The following is a 23083-nucleotide window of genomic DNA, read 5'->3' as shown; positions in this document are numbered from 1 at the left end:
AGCAGCCCTGTACTTGTCCAGGATAAGGGATGACAGTGGCTGGATTCAGGGGCCGCAGAAATATACAAAGATATGAATAAATAACGTGGGTTTGCGGAGAGTGAATCAGCCATCTCCCCCATGCTTGATGGCTCTACTGCGGAACTCCCTCATTCACTTAATAAATGCTTGATGCGCATGTTAATCCCAGCTCAGGCCCTAAACCTGTCTGGGCTCAGGGATCCTCATCCCTAAAACGATAAAACTTGACACCCGGGAGCAAGGCCTAAGAGAGGCAGGGCTCAGCTAGTGTGGGGGACAGGTGCACGGTCGGTTCTTCCGAAAAGAACCTCTCTGCTCGGCTCCTACCACCAGAACCCTTTCCTAGCTTGGCGAAGTCCTCTCGAGTCAGGAACTCCATTCCCCGCTCCCGCCGTTGGCTCGAACTTCTGTCCCCTGCCTGAACCAGTGCGTACTTCCCAAACTTGCCCTCCAAGAAAGCAAAGGGGTTAAGTTTCCAGCTCCACTTTGGGGAGTTCCCAATACCATGTTGGAACCTATCTGACCGAGAGGCAGTTGGCAACGGCTCCAGCCCCTCCTCTGTCTCCCAAATCCCTCGGGGCCTCCCCAACCCCTGAAGCACAGGCACAGCGAAAAAGCCAATGGAAGCGGAACGCCCTCCAGCAGCTCCACAGTGGGTTGGGCAGGAGGGCGGAGCGGACTTCTGTGATGTCACATGACCACGCCCCTCTGAGAGGACGCTGCGCCTGCGCCAGAACGGCTGCCTCGCTCCCGGAAGTGGAGGGTCTACACGCAGAGTGCCGCTGGGTCTGGGTGCCCGGAGGCAGAAGCGCTCTCGGAGCTTCCCCGTCGGTCCCCGACCGCCATGTCGTCTTTCGACACCAACCCCTTCGCGGACCCAGTGGACGTAAACCCCTTCCAGGTAGAGCCCTCATCTTACAGCGCTGTCTGGTGCCAAAGGCCGCCGCCCGGGCCTCTTCGCCAGAGCCGGGAGACGTGGCGTAGGAGGGACGGGCCGTCTGCCCAATGGGAGAGCGGGCTTTGAGGGCTGGCCTATCGTAGCGCCTGGGGGGCGGGACTAGCAGCAGGTGGAATAGCGGACGGGGCGGGGTGCTGTACTCCGGGAAGAGGTGGGACTGTCGAGCTCCCGGGACGTAGCCCCTCTAACTGGACACTGCTGGGGAAGGGGACTGGCGCATACACGATCAGGGAGACCCCCAGCTTCAGGGAGAGAAGCGACTTTACCTGAAGGGGAAGTGTGGCTACCACATCCCGCAGTCTTGGAGAGACACCAGCCTTGAGTCACTTTAGGAGAGGGGGTGACAGCAACATAATGAGGAGGTGGAACCCTCTAGTGGGATGGAGAAATGTGAGAAAATCTCAAGAACACCACCCCCCCGCAACATACACACAGCCAACTAGTCTATAAGGTATAGGAGAGCCCCTGAAATTTGTCAGGAAAGGAAGGCTGGTAACCCAAGCTGAAATACGGCCTTGATAACAATTTCACACCTTGGCCATGGATCTAGTTTGGACTGGGTTTTGGCTAGATGAGAGAGCCCAGGTTAGGGAGGGAGGATAAGTGAGGAGCCTCCGAGGGTCTTGAAGTGCAAGGAATGTTGGTCTGATGGTCCTGTGTATGGTGGCAGGGTAGTTGAGATGCACTGACCTATGAGCTGGCCTGACCTTTTGAACAATCGACCGAGGAAGAAAGAGACTTCCTGTTTAAAGCCAAAACTCTTCTGCCTTTGAGCTAAGAGCACAAGGGTATTCTTTTCCATGATGAAGGATTGGAACACCTGTTAGCTCCAAAGTTCCTATGCCTCTTGTTTCATGGCTGCTCAAAACCAGTTCTAGGGAAGCTTGCTTGTGCTGACTGGTGATTTATGAGCCCTGAGCTTTCTGCTTTGTCAGGATGTCACCAGGCACATGAACTCATCCTGCTTGTACTTTATTTTGGTCATTGACAACTTTAAGTTTCCTGCAGGTGTAGGGGAAGTTCTTGGAGGGGTCCTTCCTGCAACTCACAGCATGAACTTTCCCACCTTGAATCCCTTCAGGGGTTAGACAAACACGAAGGAGACTAGAATGAATGTCTGAGAGTAAAAATTTTGTCTCTTTCTTGGTCTCAAGGTGACTTAGCCACTGGGAGCCCTCAAGGCAAATTTTGATAGCTTTGTAACCTCAGGAAATTCCTGACATTCCTCATGTAGCTTAATGCTTCTTGAACTATTTGGAGGACTATATCTCTTATGTAATGCAGTCATCTCTATTTGAGTAAAGAAAGAACATTTGCATTTTTTTCTTCTGCCAGTGTCTTCAGGTAACTGTTTTGCTTTAGTTATAAAACTTCTGTATGATACTGGAGTTTGAGTTTTAGTAAGGATCTAGTAGCCTTTTGGTATGTGTGCTGTGTAATAATGTGCCTTTTTCTTTCTTCCTTTTTTTTTTTTTTTTGTCCTGTCAGAATCAGAAATAAAATGTCTGCTGCCATCTGACAGAGGCAGTCAGCTGTCCAAAGATGCAGAGAGCTTGTCCTTAGTGCTAGCAGTGGGACAAATAGTTGGCCTAAACTCTGCCCTGTATAAATAGCAGCTTGAAAGTCTTAAACCATATCTCCAACCCCAGAAATGATTGTGCAAACTGTGGTGGAAGTAACTTCTGCATTCAAGCAAGACAGTCTGTCCATCAGGCAGCCCCAGGATATGGCAGGACAGGAAGCAGCTGTGGTCCTGTAAAGAGCAATAGCTGGAGGGGAAGCCTGTGTGGGAAGAAGAGAGCTGGCTGGCTGCGATTCTGCTCCTCCTGACCCTGGGCTGGGTTTTTCCTCTTGGTGCACAGCTGTGTGGGGAGAAGGAGCTTTGGGTGTGAGGCCCCAGATCTCCTTCTTCTGGAGAGCTGCCCTCCCTCTCCTTGTGATGGTAGTGTCTGCTTCCCTGACTGCCAGAGCTGGGACATTGGGAGGGTGCAGCCCTTGGGTGACTGGGTGTGAACCCAGCTTCATTTACCTAGGGTGTTGGCACAGAGCTCAGGAGAGAGCAGGTGGAGAGGAGATAGGCTCAGAAACTGTCACACCTAGCCGGCCTTCAGAGCAGAGTCTTTTTTTTTTTCCTCCATGCTGGTTTACAAAAATATACTTAGTGTTCGGAGTCCGTGGTTGACTTTTAGAGCTGGAACATCGTCAGAAATCTCTTCTAACCCCTTCAGTTTAGAGATGAGGAAACCAAGAACCCAGGGAGGATGGGACATACCAGAGTCACCAGCTAATTTGAAGCAGGAAGGGACTCAGATCCAGGTCTCATTCTCAGGACAGTGCTGTTTTAAAGGTTTTAAACTGCCTTGGCGTTATTGAGGCCAACAAATTAATATTAGGTAAGCTTTTTTGTTGTTGTTCAGTGGATGGCGCTGGAATAATATGGATTGTATTGTGCTTTTTAAGATGGTACTGTAATGCAACATGTGTTCTGAGTAATACCAGTCCTGAAAGGTGATCAGGGTTCTGTGGTCCAATAAGTTTAGGAATCATTTTTCTTGAAAGTTGACCAGGCTTTTTAGTTTGTTAAAGGCTTCTAGACATGCTACAATAAAGATGTTTCCTCAACTTTGTTTGACCCAGCCTTTCTCAAAGTTATTCAACCACAGAATCCTTTTTCTGCTAACTCTTGTAATATCCCCTGAAGCTCCTGGTGTGCCTTTAAGTTGACTTCCTTATAAATGTTCTTTAGGTATACCCTACTCTCATCCCCACCCCGAACTGTGGGCATGGGTTTTTATGATCCCCTCCTTGTGTATAGTTATAGTGGGATTATTAGAAAACTTCCTGCACAGTAACACTGTGAGTGGAAAGTTGTCACAAGAGTGCAGAAGAGGTTTTACCAAACTCCTAGGAGGAAGCAGGAAACTGCAAGCCAAGTGTGGCTGATTTCCCAACCTCCACTGGCACTCCCTAATCCCTCTGTGAATTATGGCACATCTGCTTTGTACCATCTGGGTATGCAGGTCCTTCTTTCCAGCATGTCTGTTGCCAGAATTTTCTCAGGAAGTCTTGGGTGATGAAGAGGTTGAGGGCTACAGGTAGGCATTGTACTCCCCATTTTCTTTTTCAGCAGTCCACTAACAAGCAGCTCACCCAGGCAAATGCCTGGGCTGCTTTCCTACTTGGCGTATCTGCCAGGTTACCCCAGGCAGTCGGCATTGATCTCAAGGAGGGGGAGTGGACTAGCTGGTGGTGCTGAACAGAGAAAGCCTTTCAGTGTTCATGAGTTGCCAAATCACACCATATCACTTTCACACGTTGCCTCCTTGCAGTTAAAAGATAATCTCAGTGGTGTGGCTGCTTCCAAGGATTTAAAACGTTTCTCTCCTGTGGGAGGAGAAAGTGGTGGCAGAAACGTGATTTGGGTGTGAGCAGAGTTACATGAAGTTCCCTGCACAGACACTGAGGGCTTTGTCACTTCCCAGAGAGGGTGGGCTCCAGCTTGACTGTACCTTTGGGAATTCTCAAAACCACCAGTTGGACCTGGTAGAACTTTCCTGTGGAACAGGAGCATTGTCTTGAGAAATTTGAAAATGGCAAGGTTCATATAGTTTAACTGATCCCAGACAGCTGCCCAGATGGGGGCAGGGGGTGAGAGAGGTGTCCTTGACTTTATGGTTGGCGCCTGGAGCCAGGCTGGGTGTTCGAAAGCACTAGGCCAGAGACACAGCTGAACTCTGACCCTACACTATTAAGTTTTCTTTGGAGCCACTTGGTGTAGGATGATCCTGGGTTCAGAGAAATGGTAATATTTAACCAGGACAAACAAGGGGTACATGCTGCTTCTTCAAGAAAAGAGTGCCATGCACATTAATTAGCAAGGTGTGACCCGTCCAGCAGTGCTCCTTTGAGATGCTGACATGTTTTTGCACATCACTGAGCCACTGCTGCTCCAAGATCCTGTGCAGGTGACCAAGATAAATGGGCACATGGCCTGTCAGAGCTTGTAATCTGGCAGGAGAGCTAAGAAATGCTCACTGATCATGACAGCATGCCGTGGTGCGTAAAGGGCAGTCAAAACTTGCCAAAAGGATCTGTGAGGGATCTGAGGAGGAACGAGGCAGTCTTGTGGTAGGAAGGGCTTGAGCTGAGAGCAGAAAGCCTGGCATATGGTAAGAGAAGGTATCTCAGGTGAAGGAGCGCCAAGAACTTAAAGTCGCTTCCACGCACTGTCACCCCCGCAGCCCCAGGCGCCTCCTCACTCTTGGATCCTGTGGTCTCTCTGGGAGCCATGGGCCCACGATATGTCTGCTGCTTGTGATGCACAAGCTCGTTTGGCCAGTCTCTCTTGAAATTATCTCTGTCCTTGGCCTCTTTACACTGGTAACTCTCACCTCCTTCCGTCTGTTTTGTCTTCCTGTCTCATACCTTTAAGGGTGTCCTGGAGTTCTGTCCTTGACTTTGTTTTCACTGTATACCTTTCCAAGTAAGTCCTCCCACTTTTATGGCTTCAGAATAGCATCTGCATACCAGCGGTCCCAGATCTAGAACTCTAGCCCTCACCCTTCTCCTGAGCTTCAAACCAGTACTTCCAACTCTCACCCGGACATTTCTACCCATTCCACCCAGATGCATTTTTTTAAAATTAATTAATTAATTATATTTATTTTTTGGCTGTGTTGGGTCTTTGTTGCTGCGTGCTGGCTTTCTGTAGTTGTGGTGAGCAAGGACTACTCTTCATTGCAGTGCGTGGGCTTCTCCTTCTGGTGGCTTCTAGGTACGTGGGCTTCAGTATTTGTGGCACGTGGGCTCAGTAGTTGTGGCGCATGGGCTCAGTTGCTCCGCAGCATGTGGGATCTTCCCGGACCAGGGCTCAAACCCGTGTCCCCTGCATTGGCAGGTGGATTCTTAACCACTGCGCCACCAGGGAAGTCCCGAGATACATTTTATACGTCTCTCCAGTGCGACTCAGTACCTTCTCAGATCCTCTCCCCACTCCCACACACCTGCTCCTGAAAATCCTGTTCCTCTTCTCCCATGACCGCCTTGCTCAGTGGCACCCTCCCCTCCCCTCCCCTCCCCGTCTTGTCCTGCAGTAACTCCATACTTCGACCATCCCGGGGAGTGGCTGAGCCTGTGCCATCTACCTGAGAAGGGTCTCTGGAGCCCGTACCCTCTTCTCCATCTCCAGAGTCATCCCTTAGTTCAGGCCTTATTATCACCCACATGGATTCTTGTGTCCCAGCCAGTCTTCCCACCATCCTCCTTCCCCACGCATCACACTCTCCTCACTGCTGGCAGAGGTGATCACTGCTCACAATCTCTAGTTGTTCACGTTGCCCACAGGGTGAAGTCTGAACCCCTGCAGTCTGGCCTAACCTCTTCTTCAGGCTGGGTCCCTGGTGCTCCTCTCTCTATATACGCACTTCGCCCCACTGCCTCCAGAACCTTCTCCCTGAACACACGCAAGCTCTTTTTAAAGATGCTGTGTCTTTGCAAATGCTGTTCTTCTCTCCCTCTTTAGTGCTTGCTAAATTTCTTTCCTCTCTCAAGATCCAGCTCAGATGCCACCTCAGTGAAGCCTTCCCTGAGTCTCCAGACAGCTTCCTCACTCCCTCCTCTGCGAGCCTATTGCACTTGCCCGCACCTTGTTCAGCATTGATCACGTGCTGTCACTTCTTACCCTGGCTTCTGTTGTGTTCTCTGTGCTATTTGCTTCTTGGGGGCAGGAACCAAGGCTTTTTCTTGGTGCCCTTGCCCTGTGCTGGTGTGGAATGGTTTGTGTAGGGAGTAAACAGACTGAGGTGGAAGGAGATGGCGGGGGCTCCCTTTGATTGAGGACAGGCTGTGCCGAGAGGAGAGCTGGTGCCAGGTCAGGGAGGGCCTCGACGCCAGGCCGGGGACTTAGACTCACTTTTTTGGGTGCTTCTGTACATCACTGCTGTGGCAGGGAGGGAGGCCCCAAGGTGCGTGTTGCTTGTTTGGTGGGTTCTTAGGCTCTCTCTCTTTTTTTTTTTAAATTAATTAATTAATTAATTTATGGCTGTGTTGGGTCTTCGTTTCTGTGCGAGGGCTTTCTCTAGTTGTGGCAAGCAGGGGCCACTCTTCATCGCGGTGCGCGGGCCTCTCACTATCGTGGCCTCTCTTGTTGTGGAGCACAGGCTCCAGACGCGCAGGCTCAGTAATTGTGGCTCACGGGCCCAGTTGCTCCGCGGCATGTGGGATCTTCCCAGACCAGGGCTCGAACCCGTGTCCCCTGCATTGGCAGGCAGATTCTCAACCACTGCGCCACCAGGGAAGCCCCCCTCAGGCTTTCTTTTTAAAAATAAGTGTGTACGTGGTGTACGTGTGTGTTTAACATAAACGTAACATAATCCCATTATAGAAAATTTGTAAAACAAAGTAAATCATCCATATTTCTACCAGTCTTTTGCAACCATTGTTATTTTGATGTGTTTTCTATATGAGTACTTCTGACAGAATCGTCATTTGATATTCATATAACCAAGCGTTTTCTCTATTGCTGCCCTGTGTTCATAGCTGTGATTTTTAGTGGCTGTTTAGGCCATTGAGGGGATGTGCACCAAAATGTACTTGTGCTCGCTGTCACTGGATATTTAAGTCATTCCCTGCTTTTTTCCCCCTGTTGTAAATACTGGTGCAATGAATACATTTGCAGATACAGATTTTTACATATTTTCATCATGTTTCCTTTGGATGGCTTCTCAGGCTCTGGCTCAGAGAGTACCAAGGTTAACTGTGGCTCTTTGTATGCCTGGGACCCAGCCAGCCGATCTGGGGATGACTGCCCCTTCTTGTTCTATGACACACAGCCTTGTCGCTGAAGCAAATAGGACTTCACAGAGGTTCCAAAGTATTGGTGACTCTCTGCCTCCCGGAGAAAGTGGCCGAGTTTCTTTTAGTCCATGAGGTATTTATTTAATGTGTTTATTTGGAGCCTGAAATAAATCTCACATTGGGAGCCTGGGTGGAGTGTAGGGTGGGAAAGCAAGGAAGAGTCACAGTAAACTCGAGCACAGCCAGGACCTGGGAGATGCATGGAAAGGGGTTGCCAAACTAGTGAAAGCAAGTGTGTTTTTCAAGCCCCTTCGCCGGCAGAGTTGCAGCCTAGCTGTGCTGCCTCTTTTTCTCAGTCCCTCACACCCAGCTCCACGGAGTGTTCCTTTGCCCCACAGCTGTGGTGGCCTGAGCTTACCGACTGGGCCTTTGCTCCCCTTCCTCCCCTCCTCTTGGAACCGTGCCTTTCTCCAAGCCCGCCTGGGCCTACTGTCCCCTCCCCTCCCCTCCCCTCCTGTTTTTACTCTCGTGCTGTGTGCACGTGTCTCAGCTACCAGATTTTGGTCTCCAGAAGGGCAAGAGCTGCGTCCTTTTCCTCTTGGTGTGTCCCTCACGCTGTTTGTGACTGCTTGCTGAATGAAAAGAACTGAGATCAGGAGCGTTCTGTTTGTTATAAATTCAGTAAAGGGCATTAAGCAGTTTGAGTCCTTTGGGCACTGAGGGAGTGTCAGGTTACTTCTTTGTAGTTGAAACTTAGCTTTTACCATGCTTTTAAATAACTACTTGACCCACTTATGAGCCAGCTGATGCTGGGTGAGTGGGAAGGAAGGTTGCTGCTGTTGACTCTTCCTTGTGACTTGGAGTAAAATCTGAGGGTCCTCATTCAGGCCAGTCAGTGTGGTCCTTACTTGCAAGATTCTCTGCCTGTGTCCTACCAGGGGTGTTCGCCAGGAAAGACTGCTCTGAAGTCTGGGAATAAAGAGCCGAGCAGAAGCAGTCGTCCCAGTCACTCACGGTGCCCTTGTCAGCATCCCTCGACCCCTCAACCCCACGTTGACTGAACACCTTCCGTTGGTCAGCCCCCAAGCCAGGCTTTGGGGACGCACTGCCCACTCAGGTTTACCACTCGTGTCTTTGGAGACAGACAGACTTGGATTCAAAATTGGGCTCAGGGACTTCCCTGGTGGCGCAGTGGTTAAGAATCCGCCTGCCAATGCAGGGGGCACGGGTTCGAGCCGTGGTCCGGGAAGATCCCACATGCTGTGGAACAACTAAGCCCGTGCGCCACAACTACTGAGCCTGCGCTCTAGAGCCCTCGAGCCACAACTACTGAGCCCACGGGCCGCAACTACTGAGTCCCGCGCACCCTAGAGCCCATGCTCCACAACAAGAGAAGCCACTGCAATGAGAAGCCCGCGCACCGCAACGAAGAGTAGCCCCCGCTTGCCGCAACTAGAGAAAGCCCCAACGCGACCATAACTAACTAAATAACTAACTAACTGACTAACTAACAAAAACAAAATCTGGTTCAGCCACTACAGTCCCTGAGGTCTTGGATGAGCTACTTCCCCTCTCTGAGCTGGGGCTTTCTTCATCTGCATACTCCTCCCTCACAGGATGGTTGTGAGGTTGAATGAGGAGGTGCGTTGTAGCTTTTCTCAGCCAGTGCTGCTCAGCTGAGCTGTGGAACACAGAAGCTGAGTGGAGCTAGTGTTTTCTCCATTCTCCCAAGGATGGAACATAACCAGGACTGTTCTAGATGCGCAGGAGAGAAGTCAAGTCATTGCAGACAGTGGATGCCTTGGGGCAGTGGGGCTTAATTCTGTCGAGGAACCAGGTTGAAAAAGAACCTGGTAGAACCTTCTTTTCTGGTGGCTTGACACAGTGGCCAGTTCTGGGATGACTAGAATTCCACAGTAGCATCGCTGTGTGATGAGCCTGGCACATGGTAGACACTCAGTAAACGTCTGCTCCCTTGTCTGTCCCTCTTCTTCCCTCCCTTTCTCACCAGGCCTCGGCCTCTCTTGAAGCCATATACATCTTTCAGAAAGAGCCTAGGTCTCCTCAGGTGGAAAGTACCCGTGTCTCCCAGAGTGTTCCAGGCGCCTTTTCCCAGGCAAGGTGCTTCTGGGCCCCAGGGCTGCTGCTGTGATGCAAGTGGCCCTCCCCTTCTGTGTGCCCTAGCATTTGGGCAGTACCTTCCGGAGAAAGCAGAGGAGGGCCTACAGCATCTAGCACTTACTCTCAGACATTACCTGAGCTTCTGCTTGCATCAGGCTCTCTTCACCAAGCACTAGGGAGCCAGAAATATGAACTAGATCCAGAAACACCTGGCTGCAGAGTTTATAGCCTGCTAGAGGAGACAGGATTTGTTTGTGGTGAGGCTGGTGAGGCTCCAGGGCCAATTTTTTTAAGATTTTAGAGAAAGGAGGAGGGATCACTATGGATAGGGTAGTCAGTCCCCCTGCCTCCCAGAATCCTCTTCTGGCTGACCTTGGTAAAGGAAATGACGTCTCTTCATGGCTCTGGAGGCTGCCTGTTAAACATGCGTACCACAGCCAGGCATGTACGCTGGCTCCTGAAACTGCTGCCAGAGCTGCCCTGCTGTCCTTGTCCTGTAGTGACAGACTCAAGTTCCTTGGACAGTGGATCTGATTTCAGTGACTTCAGCTCACTTTCTCTGCTGTGGCTTGATGTCTGCAGAGTCTGAAAGGGGAACAGATACTGAGCCCCAGATCTTTTATGCAGGAAGGCAGCTCAGTAATTCTGGGAGAAATCTGCTAGATGTTCAGCCAACAAATAACCTCAAGGCCAGTTCCTCCAACTTCAGGTGGCCTCTCAAGCCTCACCTTGTCACTTTGTGCAAGTTGCAGGAGCCACCAGGCAGGGATGGTGTCCAGCAGAAAGGACACAGCCACACTGCCTCTTTGCAGAGGAGACTGGGTGAGGTGCAGAGGACAAGGACCATCCAGAGACGGGAAGTGAGTTGGGGCTGGGCTAGGCCCTGGGGCCCTGCAGACACAGGCTCACCTTCTAGGAGCTGATGGCCTTGGTAGGAAGTTAGTGTGTGTGAAAAAGGCACGTTTGGTGCTGACCCCTGGCTCTGTAAATGTTCAGAATAGCGAGCCAGCTCCCATTTTGAGACCTAGGACAAGTACTGCACTGTGGCGAATATCCGTTTCCACATCTAAAAATTGAGGGGTGGTTCTCTGAGGATCTGTCTATTGTTAACATTGTGTTTAAGAATCCAATCTATGGAGGCTTCCTGCTGGAGGGGAAGCTGGGCATGAAGGACAGGAGCATCCGGACCAGTAGTGAGGGACTAGGGGTGAGGTGTACAGACGGGAGCCTAGGTGAGGCCTTATAACGGGGACCTTGGCAGAGTCTGGTGGCAGCTGTTTCCCCCAGAGGCATCTCTGTCCATCTGGACCTGAGTCCCATACTATTTTGTATGGGGAAGGGGAGGGAGTGTACAGGAGCTCTGTTGGGTGAGGGGCAGGATGAAGACAGCCCAGCCTCAGGCCAGCACGGAAGCTGCTCTGGTGGAGAGGGTGGTGGAGATCCCTGCGTGAGGCCCTCAGCATGAAGGGTTGGCCTCGGCAGAGATCAGATGGGAAAGGGAAGATTGAAAACTCGGGAAAAGGCTGTGTTCTGAGGACATTTTTGCATTTTCTGAAAAGAATCTGGAAAAAAAAACCCCAAAACAATTTCTTGGCTTTTCATCTGAGTCCTTCATATCTGTATTCCTAGCAAGTGTGCATGATTTAATAAAATTAGCACTGGCAGCCAGCAGCATGTTTTTGTTCCAGAATCTTAAACTGTCCTTTAAAAAATAAGAGGAATAAATGTTTTCTGTAAAATAATAAATAAAACAGTACAGAGAGGTTAGAAAGTGAAAAGTACGTATCCATCCCCGCCACCTCATTTACCCGCCTTGCCCACCTGCTTCCCCTCCAAAAAACAAAACAAACCCTTCCTGGAGGTGAATACTATAAACCATTTTAAATTTCTTTCTTTTCTCTTTTTTTTTTTTTTTTTTGGATCTTCGTTTCTGTGCGAGGGCTTTCTCTAGTTGTGGCAAGCGGAGGCCACTCTTCATTGCGGTGCGCGGACCTCTCACTGCCGTGGCCTCTCTTGTTGCGGAGCACAGGCTCCAGACGCGCAGGCTCAGTAGTTGTGGCTCACGGGCCCATTTGCTCCGCGGCATGTGGGAACTTCCTGCACCAAGGCTCGAACCCGTGTCCCCTGCATTGGCAGGCAGATTCTCAACCACTGCGCCACCAGGGAAGCCCTTTTTTTTTTTTTTGGCTGTGCTGCGTGGCTTGTGGGATCTTAGTTCCCCGATCTTAGTTCACTGGCTTGAACCCGGGCCCCAGCAGTGAAAGCGCCAACTCCCAACCAGTGGAGCTCCAGGGAATTCTCTAACCATTTTGAATTTCTAAAGGGCACTAATAGGAACATGTGTGGTGTCTATTCGCACGCCTCAGAGTGTAGACCTTGCTCTGGGTCTCTTCCGGGAAGTCATCTGGGCTGAACTGCTCCGTTTCCAGAAAGGGAGAAGCGATTGCAGCTGTGGTGTGGCAGGGGCTGGGCACAGGAGCCTTCGGGAGAGGCTTTCCAGGGCACTAGGAAGGGCCATCAGCAACCTCACTTCAGCCAGATGTCCCTGGGAGGGGCCGAGAGATGGTGATCTCCCCCTTCCTCACCAAGGTTCTCCCTTTTCCCTAGCGTCTAATGGCTCTTTTTCACCTTCTCAGGATCCCTCTGTGACCCAGCTGACCAGTGCGCCACAAGGAGGCCTGGCTGAATTCAACCCCTTCTCCGAGGTTGGTGAGCATGCCCTCTTTCTGAGTCCCTGGGTCCTCTGGGTGGTGCTGGCATCTCTGGGGTAAGGAGACTTGGCAGAGACAGAAACAGAAAAGCTGCAGTCCTCAAAGGGACAGTCCTAATGTGAACTCAGCGGGGTGGGGTAAGGATGAGGAACTCATCCATTCTCCCCTTGGGATCCATGATCTGGGCGCCTCCCGGAACAGGGCCAGGCAATGCTGGGGAGCTCTGGATCCAGCAAGGGTCTGGGTTAAGCATCACATCACCCAGAGCCTGAGGCTCGTTGGCCAAGAAGCTGCGGAAGGAGGCCCAGGGCAGGCCCAGAGGGAGTGCCCGTCACAGGCAGGGGCATATCACTCACCCTGCTGTGGGTTTGTCCCCACATGGCCAACTAGTGGAGGCCCACTCACCTCCCTCCTCTGATCTGCCCCATGCAGACAAATGCAGCGACAACGGTTCCTGTCACACAGCTCCCTGGGCCCTCGCAGCCGGCAGTTCTCCAGCCCTCAGTGGAGCCAACACAGCCAACCCCCCAGGTACTGTTGACAGGATCCCTCTGACCGCTCCTTTCTAGAAAGGGACACACCCAGACCAGTAGCTGAGCCCTGAGATTGAGGGGTGGGCAGAGGGCTTTCATCCCTGGCTCCCCTTTCAGGGCCCTCTGGATCATCTCTTGGAAGTTGGTCACTTGCAGATGGAGAGTCTGCTCTGCCAACCTATATCCTCTCCCCCCACCCTACTTCCACCACCCAAAATAAGCTCTACTCACCAGGCCAGGGTCCTTGGTGTCAGAGAGAGCATTTGCCTCTTTTGTGCCATTCCACATCCTCCTTGGGCCTTTGGTTTGTTCTCTCTTACGCAGGGCCCAGAATCTCTCTTCTCTCCCTCTCTCCCTCTCTCTCTCTCCTCCTTCTTTTTTTTTTTTTTTTTTTTTAAATTATTTATTTATTTATTTATTTTTGGGTGTGTTGGGTCTTTGTTTCTGTGCGAGGGCTTTCTCTAATTGTGGCAAGTGGGGGCCACTCTTCATCACGGTGCGCGGGCCTCTCACTATCGCGGCCTCTCTTGTTGCGGACGCACAGGCTCAGTAGTTGTGGCTCACGGGCCCAGTTGCTCCGCAGCATGTGGGATCCTCCCAGACCAGGGCTCGAACCCATGTCCCCTGCATTGGCAGGCAGATTCTCAACCACTGCGCCACCAGGGAAGCCCCCCTTCTTTTTTTTTAACCTCATTTATTCCTGCCCACCTTCCTGTTTTCCTTTGTCCGTTCACCAAATACTGTGAATCTGTCTGCTTTGTGCCCGACACTCCCCTCCATGCCTCACTGCCCTACCCCACGCTCCTCACTGCCCCTGGTGAGCATGGCCCACAGTGGAGTTGTATGTTGCAGCTCCTGCTTAGACAGGCAAGTTCCTGCCTACCAGATTCCTGGCAGTGAGCGAGCTCTCAGAGAGGCAGATGCTACTAGGAGGAGATAGTATTCTCAGAGACAGCTACATGCGAAACCTTCCAAAGGTAGGCAAAGTATAGATGAGCAAGAGTGAGGGCAAGGCCCCTGGAGCCTGCCCAAGCTGGGCTGTGGACTCTAGTGGGCCCCAGGCTGCTCCTACCGTCTGACTGGACTTGCTCTGAACGTTCTGCCCTGCCTGGGCTCCTGAGCCCCACCCATGGCCCTAGAACCCTGTGGAGGTGAGGCAAGGCTTAGAGGCAGGGGTGACTTTCCTGTTCGGCTGGGTGGTGGGCCGTAGGGACCTGGTCCTACTCAGCTGAAGTTGCAGACTTGGGAGAGGAGGCTAATCCCCTCCACGTGGTCTCGGGTGGTCAATTCTTCCGCCCCCACTGCCTGAAGTTTACCTCCTGAAGGCAGCCTTAGCTCTTTGGAGAACGCCTTTTGGAGAGAGAGAGAGCACGCACGGGCACAGCTACGTATGTACAGGTATGCCTGCCTTGTTATCCTGTGAGATGACCTGTTTGATACCTACTCCCTAAAGAGGACTGTAGACTTCAGGAGGAACCAGGTTCCAACAGGAGGAGCAGGGCCCTGGGCTGGAACACCGGACCCAAGCCCAGCTGTATTCAGCCTCACGTGTAGTCTCCTAGCTGCCTCACTCAGAGGCCCGGCTCTGCCTGGAGAGGGATAAAGCTTGGACTCTTCATGCCATGAAAGCCAGGCGAAGCAGGGCCAAGCCTGAAGGGCTGTCCTGGGTTATACTGGGTAACAGTTCAGGTGGACCTCTGGGCAGCTCCTGGGGGTGGGGCAGGGGGGTGCTTAAACATAGATCCCCGAGGCTCTGGGTATCCAAGGCTGCGCTCAAGTATCTCCCTTCCCCTCGCACTGCTGGCAGGTTTGCACTGTTTCCCCTTCACATACACACACATACACACCCCCGCCTCACCCACCCACCCACCCACACTCTTCAAGTGAGGTTGGGTCTCTGGGTTTCTGTCTGTAGGTTAGTTTCTAGTGAGGTCTTTTTCCCTTTGCCATTACTCCAGAAATCACTTTAACTGAACTTTGCCTGGACTCCAATATGGGAAATAACCCTAACCCTAACTCAAGCTCAGGGATGAAGGGGAGAGAAGAGCCCTGGTAATGGCTAAGGAGCCAGAGGTGGTATAGAGGCGGTAGGGGGCAGGTCACCTTGGCCTCTCTACGGTGGTCTCAGGTACCCAAGACACCCTGGGGCTAGGACTGTGGGCTCTCCCTGCATGGGGGCAAGGCCCCTCTGACTTCTGCTCATGCTGACACTGTCTCACTGTCTCTTGTGTCTGGCCACCCGCCACCTCCTCTGTTCCCTCCAGGCTGTGGCCTCTGCAGCCCAGGCGAGCCTCCTCCGGCAGCAGGAAGAACTGGACAGGAAAGCAGCTGAGCTGGAACGCAAGGAGCGGGAGCTGCAGAACACTGTGGCCAACTTACACAGTAAGGGAGGCTGCCGTGCTTGGCTTAGGGAGTTCCCTGAGCCCTCTTGTTCTGGGGCAGCCTCGGAGCTTTGCTGAGCTCTTGTTCATCTTAGAATGGCGTTGGCCCTGGGGAATACCAAGTAAGGTGGAGGTCAGGAGACTTGCCATGTAGTCCTAATGGATATAGATTATTTCTGCACTCCTTCCCAGCTCTAGAATTCTTAGATAGAGTGGGGGCACTGGTCCCAGGACTCCTTACTCATGATGGTGACCCTTTGCGCTTATGGTCTGGTTGTTACTGAAAATAATCACTTAGGCTGTTGAGCTCTGTGTTTCCCAGTACATTTGGGGTCCATTATCTTTGAGTGAGCTCATGGGTGTTTGTGTCCCATCACCCTTTTCCCATCCCACTCCGTATCCGTAGACCCCAAGCCCCGCCTGCTGGCGCCGCTCTGGGAGCCCTGGTTTGGCCCATGAACGAGGCCAGTGTGTGCATTCCGCCAAGCTGCTGCTGAGGCTGGGCTCACCTCCTCACCTCTTTCCACACAGTGAGAGAGAACAACTGGCCGCCCCTGCCCATGTGGTGCCCTGTCAAGCCCTGCTTCTATCAGGATTTCTCCACAGAGATCCCTGCCGACTACCAGCGGATATGCAAGATGCTCTACTATCTCTGGATGTGTGAGTCCCGCTCCTGCCCCTTTGAGCTCCAGGGTGAAATGGGCTGTGACTCGAGAGCCCTATCTCTGCTCTGGCTGCTCCTCCCTGGCGGGCTCCAGCCTTTCTCGGTGCTGGGCTGGGCTGGGGGGTGCCTTCTGCCCACATAATTGGCCTTCTACAGTCTGCTGCCTGTCCTAGGAACCTCCCCTCAAGGGCCAGTCCAGACCATGGATCAGGTAGGGTGGGACTAGCTGGAGGCTTCTGAGTTCCTGCAGAGCTCACTGCGCTAAAGGACCCTCCTTAGGTGAAGGCCTCCCCTCCCCACAGTCCCCTCAGCTCCTAAGAGTGAGGATAAAAGACTTCCTGTAGCTCCATTGTGGGCTGTGCAGGACCAGGGGAAAGAGTTGCTGAGAGAAAGACTTCATTCCCCAAGGGTCAGCCCTTGGGTCTGCATCTGCCCCTCCACTGCCACTCCTCAGATACCTAGGCTGTCCCTTCGTCTCTTAGGAACTTGGTTTGGTCCTTGGTTTTAAGGTTGCAGAAAACCAGGATTTGGGAGCTAACCCTGCCAGTGTACAGACCGAGGTCCTCTAGTATTTCTGCAGCTGCCCTCATAGCCTGGACTTCATTTCCTCTGCAGGGGGTGGTTTGCCTTGTTGGGGAAGCCTTCAGTCACCTTGGTACAAGCCTCTCTCTCTCTCCCCTCTCCTTCCCCAGTGCATTCAGTGACTCTGTTTCTGAACCTGCTTGCCTGCCTGGCCTGGTTCTTAGTCGACACCTCCAGGGGAGTAGACTTTGGCCTCTCGATCTTGTGGTTTGTGATCTTCACCCCCTGTGCCTTCCTTTGTTGGTACCGACCCATCTACAAGGCTTTTAGGTGAGTGGGGCTGGGGCAAGGGGTGAGTGTATGGCTGGCATCCCCGGTTGCAGGCCACGGGCCATAAGCCCTGGGGCCCCATCCCAGTCTTAGAGCAGAATGGATTGGTGGGGAAATTCACTTTCCCATTTCCACCCATAGTGAGAGCAGACAGGAAAGCTGTTTTCCTCAGTTGTACCTGAAGTCTGCTCTGGGCCCTGTCCTTGGAGTAGACACAGGAGACCTAGAGAGGAAATCAGGAGCCTTACTTGCCATCCCCCTGCTCCCAGTTTGTCTGGTTCGGTGGGATTTTAGTCACTGGGAAGAGGGTGTGCTTCTCTGATAGAAGTGGGACTTCTCTGGTAGTCAGACAGAGTCTGACAGAGTCGGATAAGCTCTCAGTGGCTTACCCCTCCATGCTCATTTCTGCTCCTCTCCCACCTCCCCAATGACTCTTGAGCATCGCTGAGTGCCAGTATTTGACCGGTTGACCTAGAGTCGATTCTGTGGACATGAATGAATCCACCTCACACCCCCCTAGGGCTTTTAGAATTGTGCCTCAGAGTTGATGCTTTCAGGACAGAGAGCCCAGCAGGGCCCTGGAAGAGGGGGCGGGGCAAGTGGCTGAACCCTCCCATGCACTCAGCAGGTAAAACCTGCACTCTCACTGTATCCTAGCCCTCCAGGACACCGAGATGGAAGTACTCAAAACACCAGTTTTGTCTGATATTCCCTACTCCCCAAATACCTTTTCTTCCGCCCAGGACTACAGTTTTATTATAAAAGATTTATCATTTTTATAACAGGCTTAGATTTTCTTCCCTGTTATAATGCAAATAAGTACTCCAGGAAATGGACTGTTAGGCTGTTTACATTGTCCTTGGGGTGAGCAACTTTATTAGTTCTTTGAGGAAGGAGTCAAGCACTGACCCCTTAAATTGGAAGGCAGTGGAAGGCAAGCCCTTTTTGATTACGGTGGTGAGTGCCTGTGTCCTTATGGACAGTGTGGCTGGCCCACTGGAGCTCTTTCTACTAGCATCCTACCTCGTGGCTCCTAGTGAGGAAGGTGTCATAGCAAGTGAGGAAGGCTGAGGAATGAGCCCCAAACCCTCTTGTGACTTCTCATTTCCCCCTCTCTCCACAGGTCCGACAACTCTTTCAGCTTCTTCGTGTTCTTCTTTGTATTTTTTTGTCAAATAGGGATCTACATCATCCAGTTGGTCGGCATCCCTAGCTTGGGGGACAGGTGAGAGCTGGGGCAGCACAGAGGGAGTTGTGCCCTGTTTCTCTGCTCCTAGAAAGCCCCTGCAGATGACCCATCTTCCACCATGGCAGGGAGAGGGGACGGTGGGTCAGCTGGGGTCTGCCTTCGTGCCCCCGTCCACTTCTTCACTGGTAACCTACACTCACTGTCTTGCCTTGCTCACCACTTTCTGGGGCATTGTGAGTGGATTTGGCCTGAATCCTAGGCTAGCAGGGCTGTGTCCTGCCCTGGGTGGCCTCCTCTTCCTTTTCTCCTGCCACGCCCTCCTAGAGGCTGGTGCTACTCTCACAGGCCCCAGACAAGCCCTGAGGTTTGGGCAGCTGCTGATGGGTGTCCTGGCCTTTGCAACCTATGAACTGTGACTTTTTCCAGAGGCCCTGTCATCTCAGGAGATGGAGCCCTTGCCCCTCGTGGATCGGCTCCTTCTGGCTGCTCTCCTTGAGCACAGCTGGCTTGAGTGCCCTGGCTACTGCAGTCTTCAGCTCAGAATTAGTCTCAGAAAGAAAAGCTGATGGCTGATGTTTTCCTTTCTGCTCCAGTGCACAGGGAACATTACAGAAAGGTCAGGCTGGCACTTGGCTGAAAGCCTGAGCCTGGAAGGGCTGTACTATTTTGGTCCCCTCCCTCCAGTGGACCTGGCAAGTCCAGAGTGGTGGGGAGGGGTGATTCAGCTCGCACTAGGAGCAAGTGCACGCTGCCCTCCTCCCACCTCTCTTCCTTCTCACCTTGCTGTTTCTAATCTGGCCCCTTTTCTCTTTGACTGGTGACCCAGTTTCATTACTCATTACCCTAAGTGAGGTCCTGGTAAAAGGCTGTGATTAATAACTGCTGTTTATACCCCGGACTGGGAGCCAGAAGGCTTGAGTTCTGGTCCTGGCTCAGCCCCTCACTGCCCTGCCTGGATGAGCTCTGCAGCCTCCAGCCTCCCAGTGCCTTTCTCATCTCACCTCAGAATCCCCCCGATTGGGTGGATATAATCCCCCCTCCCTTTTTTGTTATTGATTGTAAAATACACATAACATAAAATTTATCATTTTATTTACCACTTAAACCATTTTAAAATGTACAATTCAGTGGCATTTAGTACATTCACAGTGTTGTGCAAACATCACCACTGTCTAGTTTCAGAACATCTGTTTCACCCCATAAGGAAACTCCATGCCCATTAAGCAGTCATTCCTCATTCCCTCGTTCCCTTGTTCCCTGAGCCCCTGGCAACCATTGAACTGCTTTCTGTCTCTCTGGATTTGCCTATTCTGAACATCTCATATAAACGGAATCATACAACATGTGGCTTTTTTGTGCCTGGCTTCTTTCACTTAGCATAATGTTTTCAAGGTTCACGTTATTACTTCATTCCATTTTATGGCTAAATAATGTTCCATTGTTTTTGGAGATACTGCATTTTGTTTATCCACTCATCGCTTGATAAACATTTGGGTTTCCACCTTTTTGCTGTTGTGAATAGTGCTGCTGTGAACATTTGTGTACAGGTTTTTGAGTACCTGTTTTCAGTTCTTTTGGGTATGTATCCGGGGGTGGAATTGCTGGGTCATATGGTAATTCTGTGTGTAATTTATTGAGGAACTGCCAAACTGTTTCCCGCAGAGGCTGAACCATTTCACGTTCCCAATAGCAATGTATGAGAGTTCTGGCCCCTCCATATCCTCACCAGCACTTGTTATTTTCCTCTTTTTTTTCCTTTTTTCTATTATAGCCAGTCGAGAAGTGTGGTAATTCATTGTGGTTTTGATTGCTGTTTCCTGAATGATTGTGATGTTGGCCATCTTTTATATGCTTGTTTGGCCATTTGTATATTTTCTTTGGAGAAATGTCTATTCATATCGTTTGCTAATTTAGTAATTGGGTTGTCTATTGTTGAGTTCTTTATATATTCAGCATTGTAGCTGCTTATCAGATATAAATTTTTTCCTTTCTGTGTGTTTTTCACTCTTGATAGTATCCTTTGATGTACAAAGGTTTTAAATTTTGATGAACTCCAATAGTTTAGTTATTATTAGGTTTGAGTTAATTTTTGTATGTGGTCGAAGTAGGGTCCCCCTTCATTGTTTTGCATGTGGATATCCAGTTGTCCCTGCACCATTTGTTGAAGAGGCCATTTTTTCCCCATTCAGTGGTCTTGGCACACTTGTCAAAAATCAGTTGACGATTGGGATTTCCCTGGCAGTCCAGTGGTTGGGACTCCACACTTCCGGGGAACTAAGATCTCACATGCCACGCGGCCAAAAAAAAAAAAAAATCAGTTGACGATAATACATAGGTTTGTTTCTGGACTCTCAATTGTATTCCATTGATCTATACATCTGTCCTGATGCCAGTACCGTACTGTCTTGATAGCTATAGCTTTGTAGTAAGTTTTTAAATCAGAAAATGTGAGGACATCCCCTTTATAGATGAGGACACTGGGGCTCAGGAAGGAGACATGACTGGCTGGAGGCAGAGGGGCTGTCCCTGAGCTGCAGTGGGAGGAGCTGAGGTGAGGGGATGAATGTAGTGGGTTGGCCAGTGGTCCTCCTTCCCAGAGGGAGGGCCCTCAGGAGTGAGCAGCCAGGCTTTCCATGTCCCCCTAACCCCCAGAGCAGCAGGAAAAGGCTCTACCCAGGGCTATTCCTGACTGTGAAAGCAGCAGCCACATTTTCTCCCTTCCAGACCTCACATGGCCCAAAGATTCCCAATGGGCAGTGTGGGGCCTGATGGCCTTCACAGAGGCCTGGCCTCTCACAGGCCAAGGGTTTCTGGCCCACAGGGCTCTGTGCTGCAGGGAGATGCCTGGGCAGTGTTCAGCACACAGTGGCCATTTGGAGAAGAGCCCCTCACGGGGAGCTCTGGGGCCCAATCCCACTACCCCCCTCCGGCCTCTTCCTCCCTTGCAGTGGTTGGATCGCAGCCCTGTCTATACTGAAGCAAGACTTGGCTGTGTCGATCATCATGATGGTGGTGGCTGGCTTCTTCACCCTCTGTGCCGTGCTCTCACTCTTCCTCCTGAAGCGGGTAAGTGGTGGGTGCTGGGCCAGCTGCAAACCCAAGGAAGCAGGCACCTCTCTCCTGCCTTCTCCATGGGGGTGTTCATCACTACAGCAGTTGGGCCTCCTGGGTCCTCAAAGGTCCAGCAGCTTCCTCCAGGGTTCTGGGTGGGAGGTCAGGCAGGCTGGGGTTTGTGGTGGCTCCCTTGGGAATATAACCTGGATGACTTGGTTCCTGGTGGCCCACAAGGCGGGGCTTTTCTCACCACAGCCTCTTTCCGCAGGTGCACTCCCTGTACCGCCGGACGGGGGCCAGCTTCCAGCAGGCCCAAGAGGAGTTTTCCCAGGGCATCTTCAGTAACAGGACCTTCCGCAGCGCCGCCTCATCTGCTGCCCGAGGAGCCTTCCAGGGGAATTAGTCCTCCTGACTCTCTTCCTCTGCCCTGGCCTTTTCTCTCACCTGCCTTCTGAGCTGCACTTTCCGTGGGTGCCTTAAGCAGTGGTTATGCCCAGCACAGACCTGGGGAGGGTCTTGCCCGTGGCTCTTCCTCCTTCCTCAGCAACCAGCTCTCCCTTCCACCTGAGGAAAGTGGAGGGAGGGACGGGGACTGTTTTTTACACAAGAGGAAAAAAAACAGCTGTCTTTCCTTCTCTGGTGGTGGTTTGGTAGGATTTTTTTGTCCTCTGGAAGCAGCGGGACTGAAGTTCTCTTCTCCCTACACACATACACACATATGTACTCCCACACATACAGACACACATGTAAACAATTGGGGTCACTGGCTGCCCTGGGCCCACCCCAGCTGGAGTTTTATTTCTGCTGGAGTCCTGAGATTCCACTCTTTCCCCAGCAGGCCTGGCCTGAATCTGGTGTCACAGACCCAGCCTGTGGCTCCCACAGTCCTGCCCTTCTTTCCTGCCCAGGCTTGGGTAGCCTCCTAAGGGCTCCCCTTTAGATGAGCTGCAGTCTGAGCTCTGTTGCTCAGATCACTGGGGTGGTCTCCGGCCTTCCAGAGCCTCTGGCCTGGTTGCCCCAGCCTCTTTCCTGCCTCATGTTTCTCACAAACAGTTGCATAGCCCTTTAGGCCCCCTGCACCCTCCCAGTGTGCCCTCTGGGGCCCTTCCCTCTTTAGACTTACTGAATGTGCAATGGGGTTGGTAGGGCTTTGCGAATTGAGAGGGATAGAGGACGCCGACCCAAAGTTGTCTTGGCCAGCCTTTGGCTGTCTTCTAGGAAGGTGGGTTTGACTGTTTGGTTGTGGTTTATTTGGTCCTGTCTGTTTTGATTTCTTCTCTTCCGGAGAGATAGCTGCCTTTTCCCTTGGCCTCAGAGTCTACCCCACCCCTGCCCCTCACCATCAGCAATATCTAGCTTGTATGACTCATAGGGAGGGCAGGGGGAATCAGTTCAGAACTGCATCCTTCAGGCCACCTTTCTGAGGGTTCCAGACTAATCCTCTAGGGTTCTCCCATACTCCCAAGTAGAGTCTAGGTCACCTTCCACTAGTCCTGGGGATTCCCAAGGAGGTGTGTCACTGTGATGGGTGCTTAGGAGTTCACGGTTAAAACCTGTACCCTGTCCTCCAGAGGCGGTAGGAGTTGGTGGGTGGACTGAGGGGACTTCTCAAAAAGCTGGCCAACCTGCTACCCAGAGACAGCCCTCAGGCTGCCAGCTTACACAGCCCCAGAGCCACTGAATGATAATGGTAGTGACCAAGGTTTTGTAAACTCCTTTCTGGTATGTTTTTCTCTGTGTACAAATGTATATGTTATGTCTCAATTTTGTCCTTAAATAAAAACAAGACATTTTCAGACAATAC

General features: G+C 51.7%; 1 protein-coding gene across 3 annotated transcripts; it reads left to right on the top strand.

Moving 5' to 3' along the window:
* The first annotated feature begins 740 nt into the window (after positions 1 to 740).
* On the top strand, positions 741 to 23080 carry SCAMP2 (secretory carrier membrane protein 2). 3 transcript variants are annotated; one of them, XM_082449291.1, is made up of 10 exons: positions 741 to 922; positions 10648 to 10755; positions 12532 to 12600; positions 13039 to 13137; positions 15404 to 15521; positions 16052 to 16180; positions 16877 to 17036; positions 18160 to 18261; positions 21174 to 21291; positions 21548 to 23080. In XM_082449291.1, exons 1-10 carry the CDS (start codon positions 866 to 868, stop codon positions 21680 to 21682), a joined length of 1095 nt encoding a protein of 364 aa, XP_082305417.1. In that variant the 5' UTR covers positions 741 to 865; the 3' UTR covers positions 21683 to 23080. The 3 variants fall into 3 exon arrangements, with proteins under 3 accessions (XP_082305417.1, XP_082305416.1, XP_082305418.1); XM_082449290.1 differs by having other exon boundaries at positions 10642 to 10755; XM_082449292.1 differs by lacking the exon at positions 10648 to 10755 and having other exon boundaries at positions 743 to 922.
* Positions 23081 to 23083: the final 3 nt, after the last annotated feature.

Source organism: Balaenoptera physalus (assembly GCF_965194825.1).
Source record: "Balaenoptera physalus genome assembly, chromosome: 2".
Taxonomy (NCBI): Eukaryota; Metazoa; Chordata; class Mammalia; order Artiodactyla; family Balaenopteridae; genus Balaenoptera; species Balaenoptera physalus.
The sequence above is the reverse complement of the archived record's forward strand: the minus strand, read 5'-3'. Positions and strand labels throughout refer to the sequence as shown.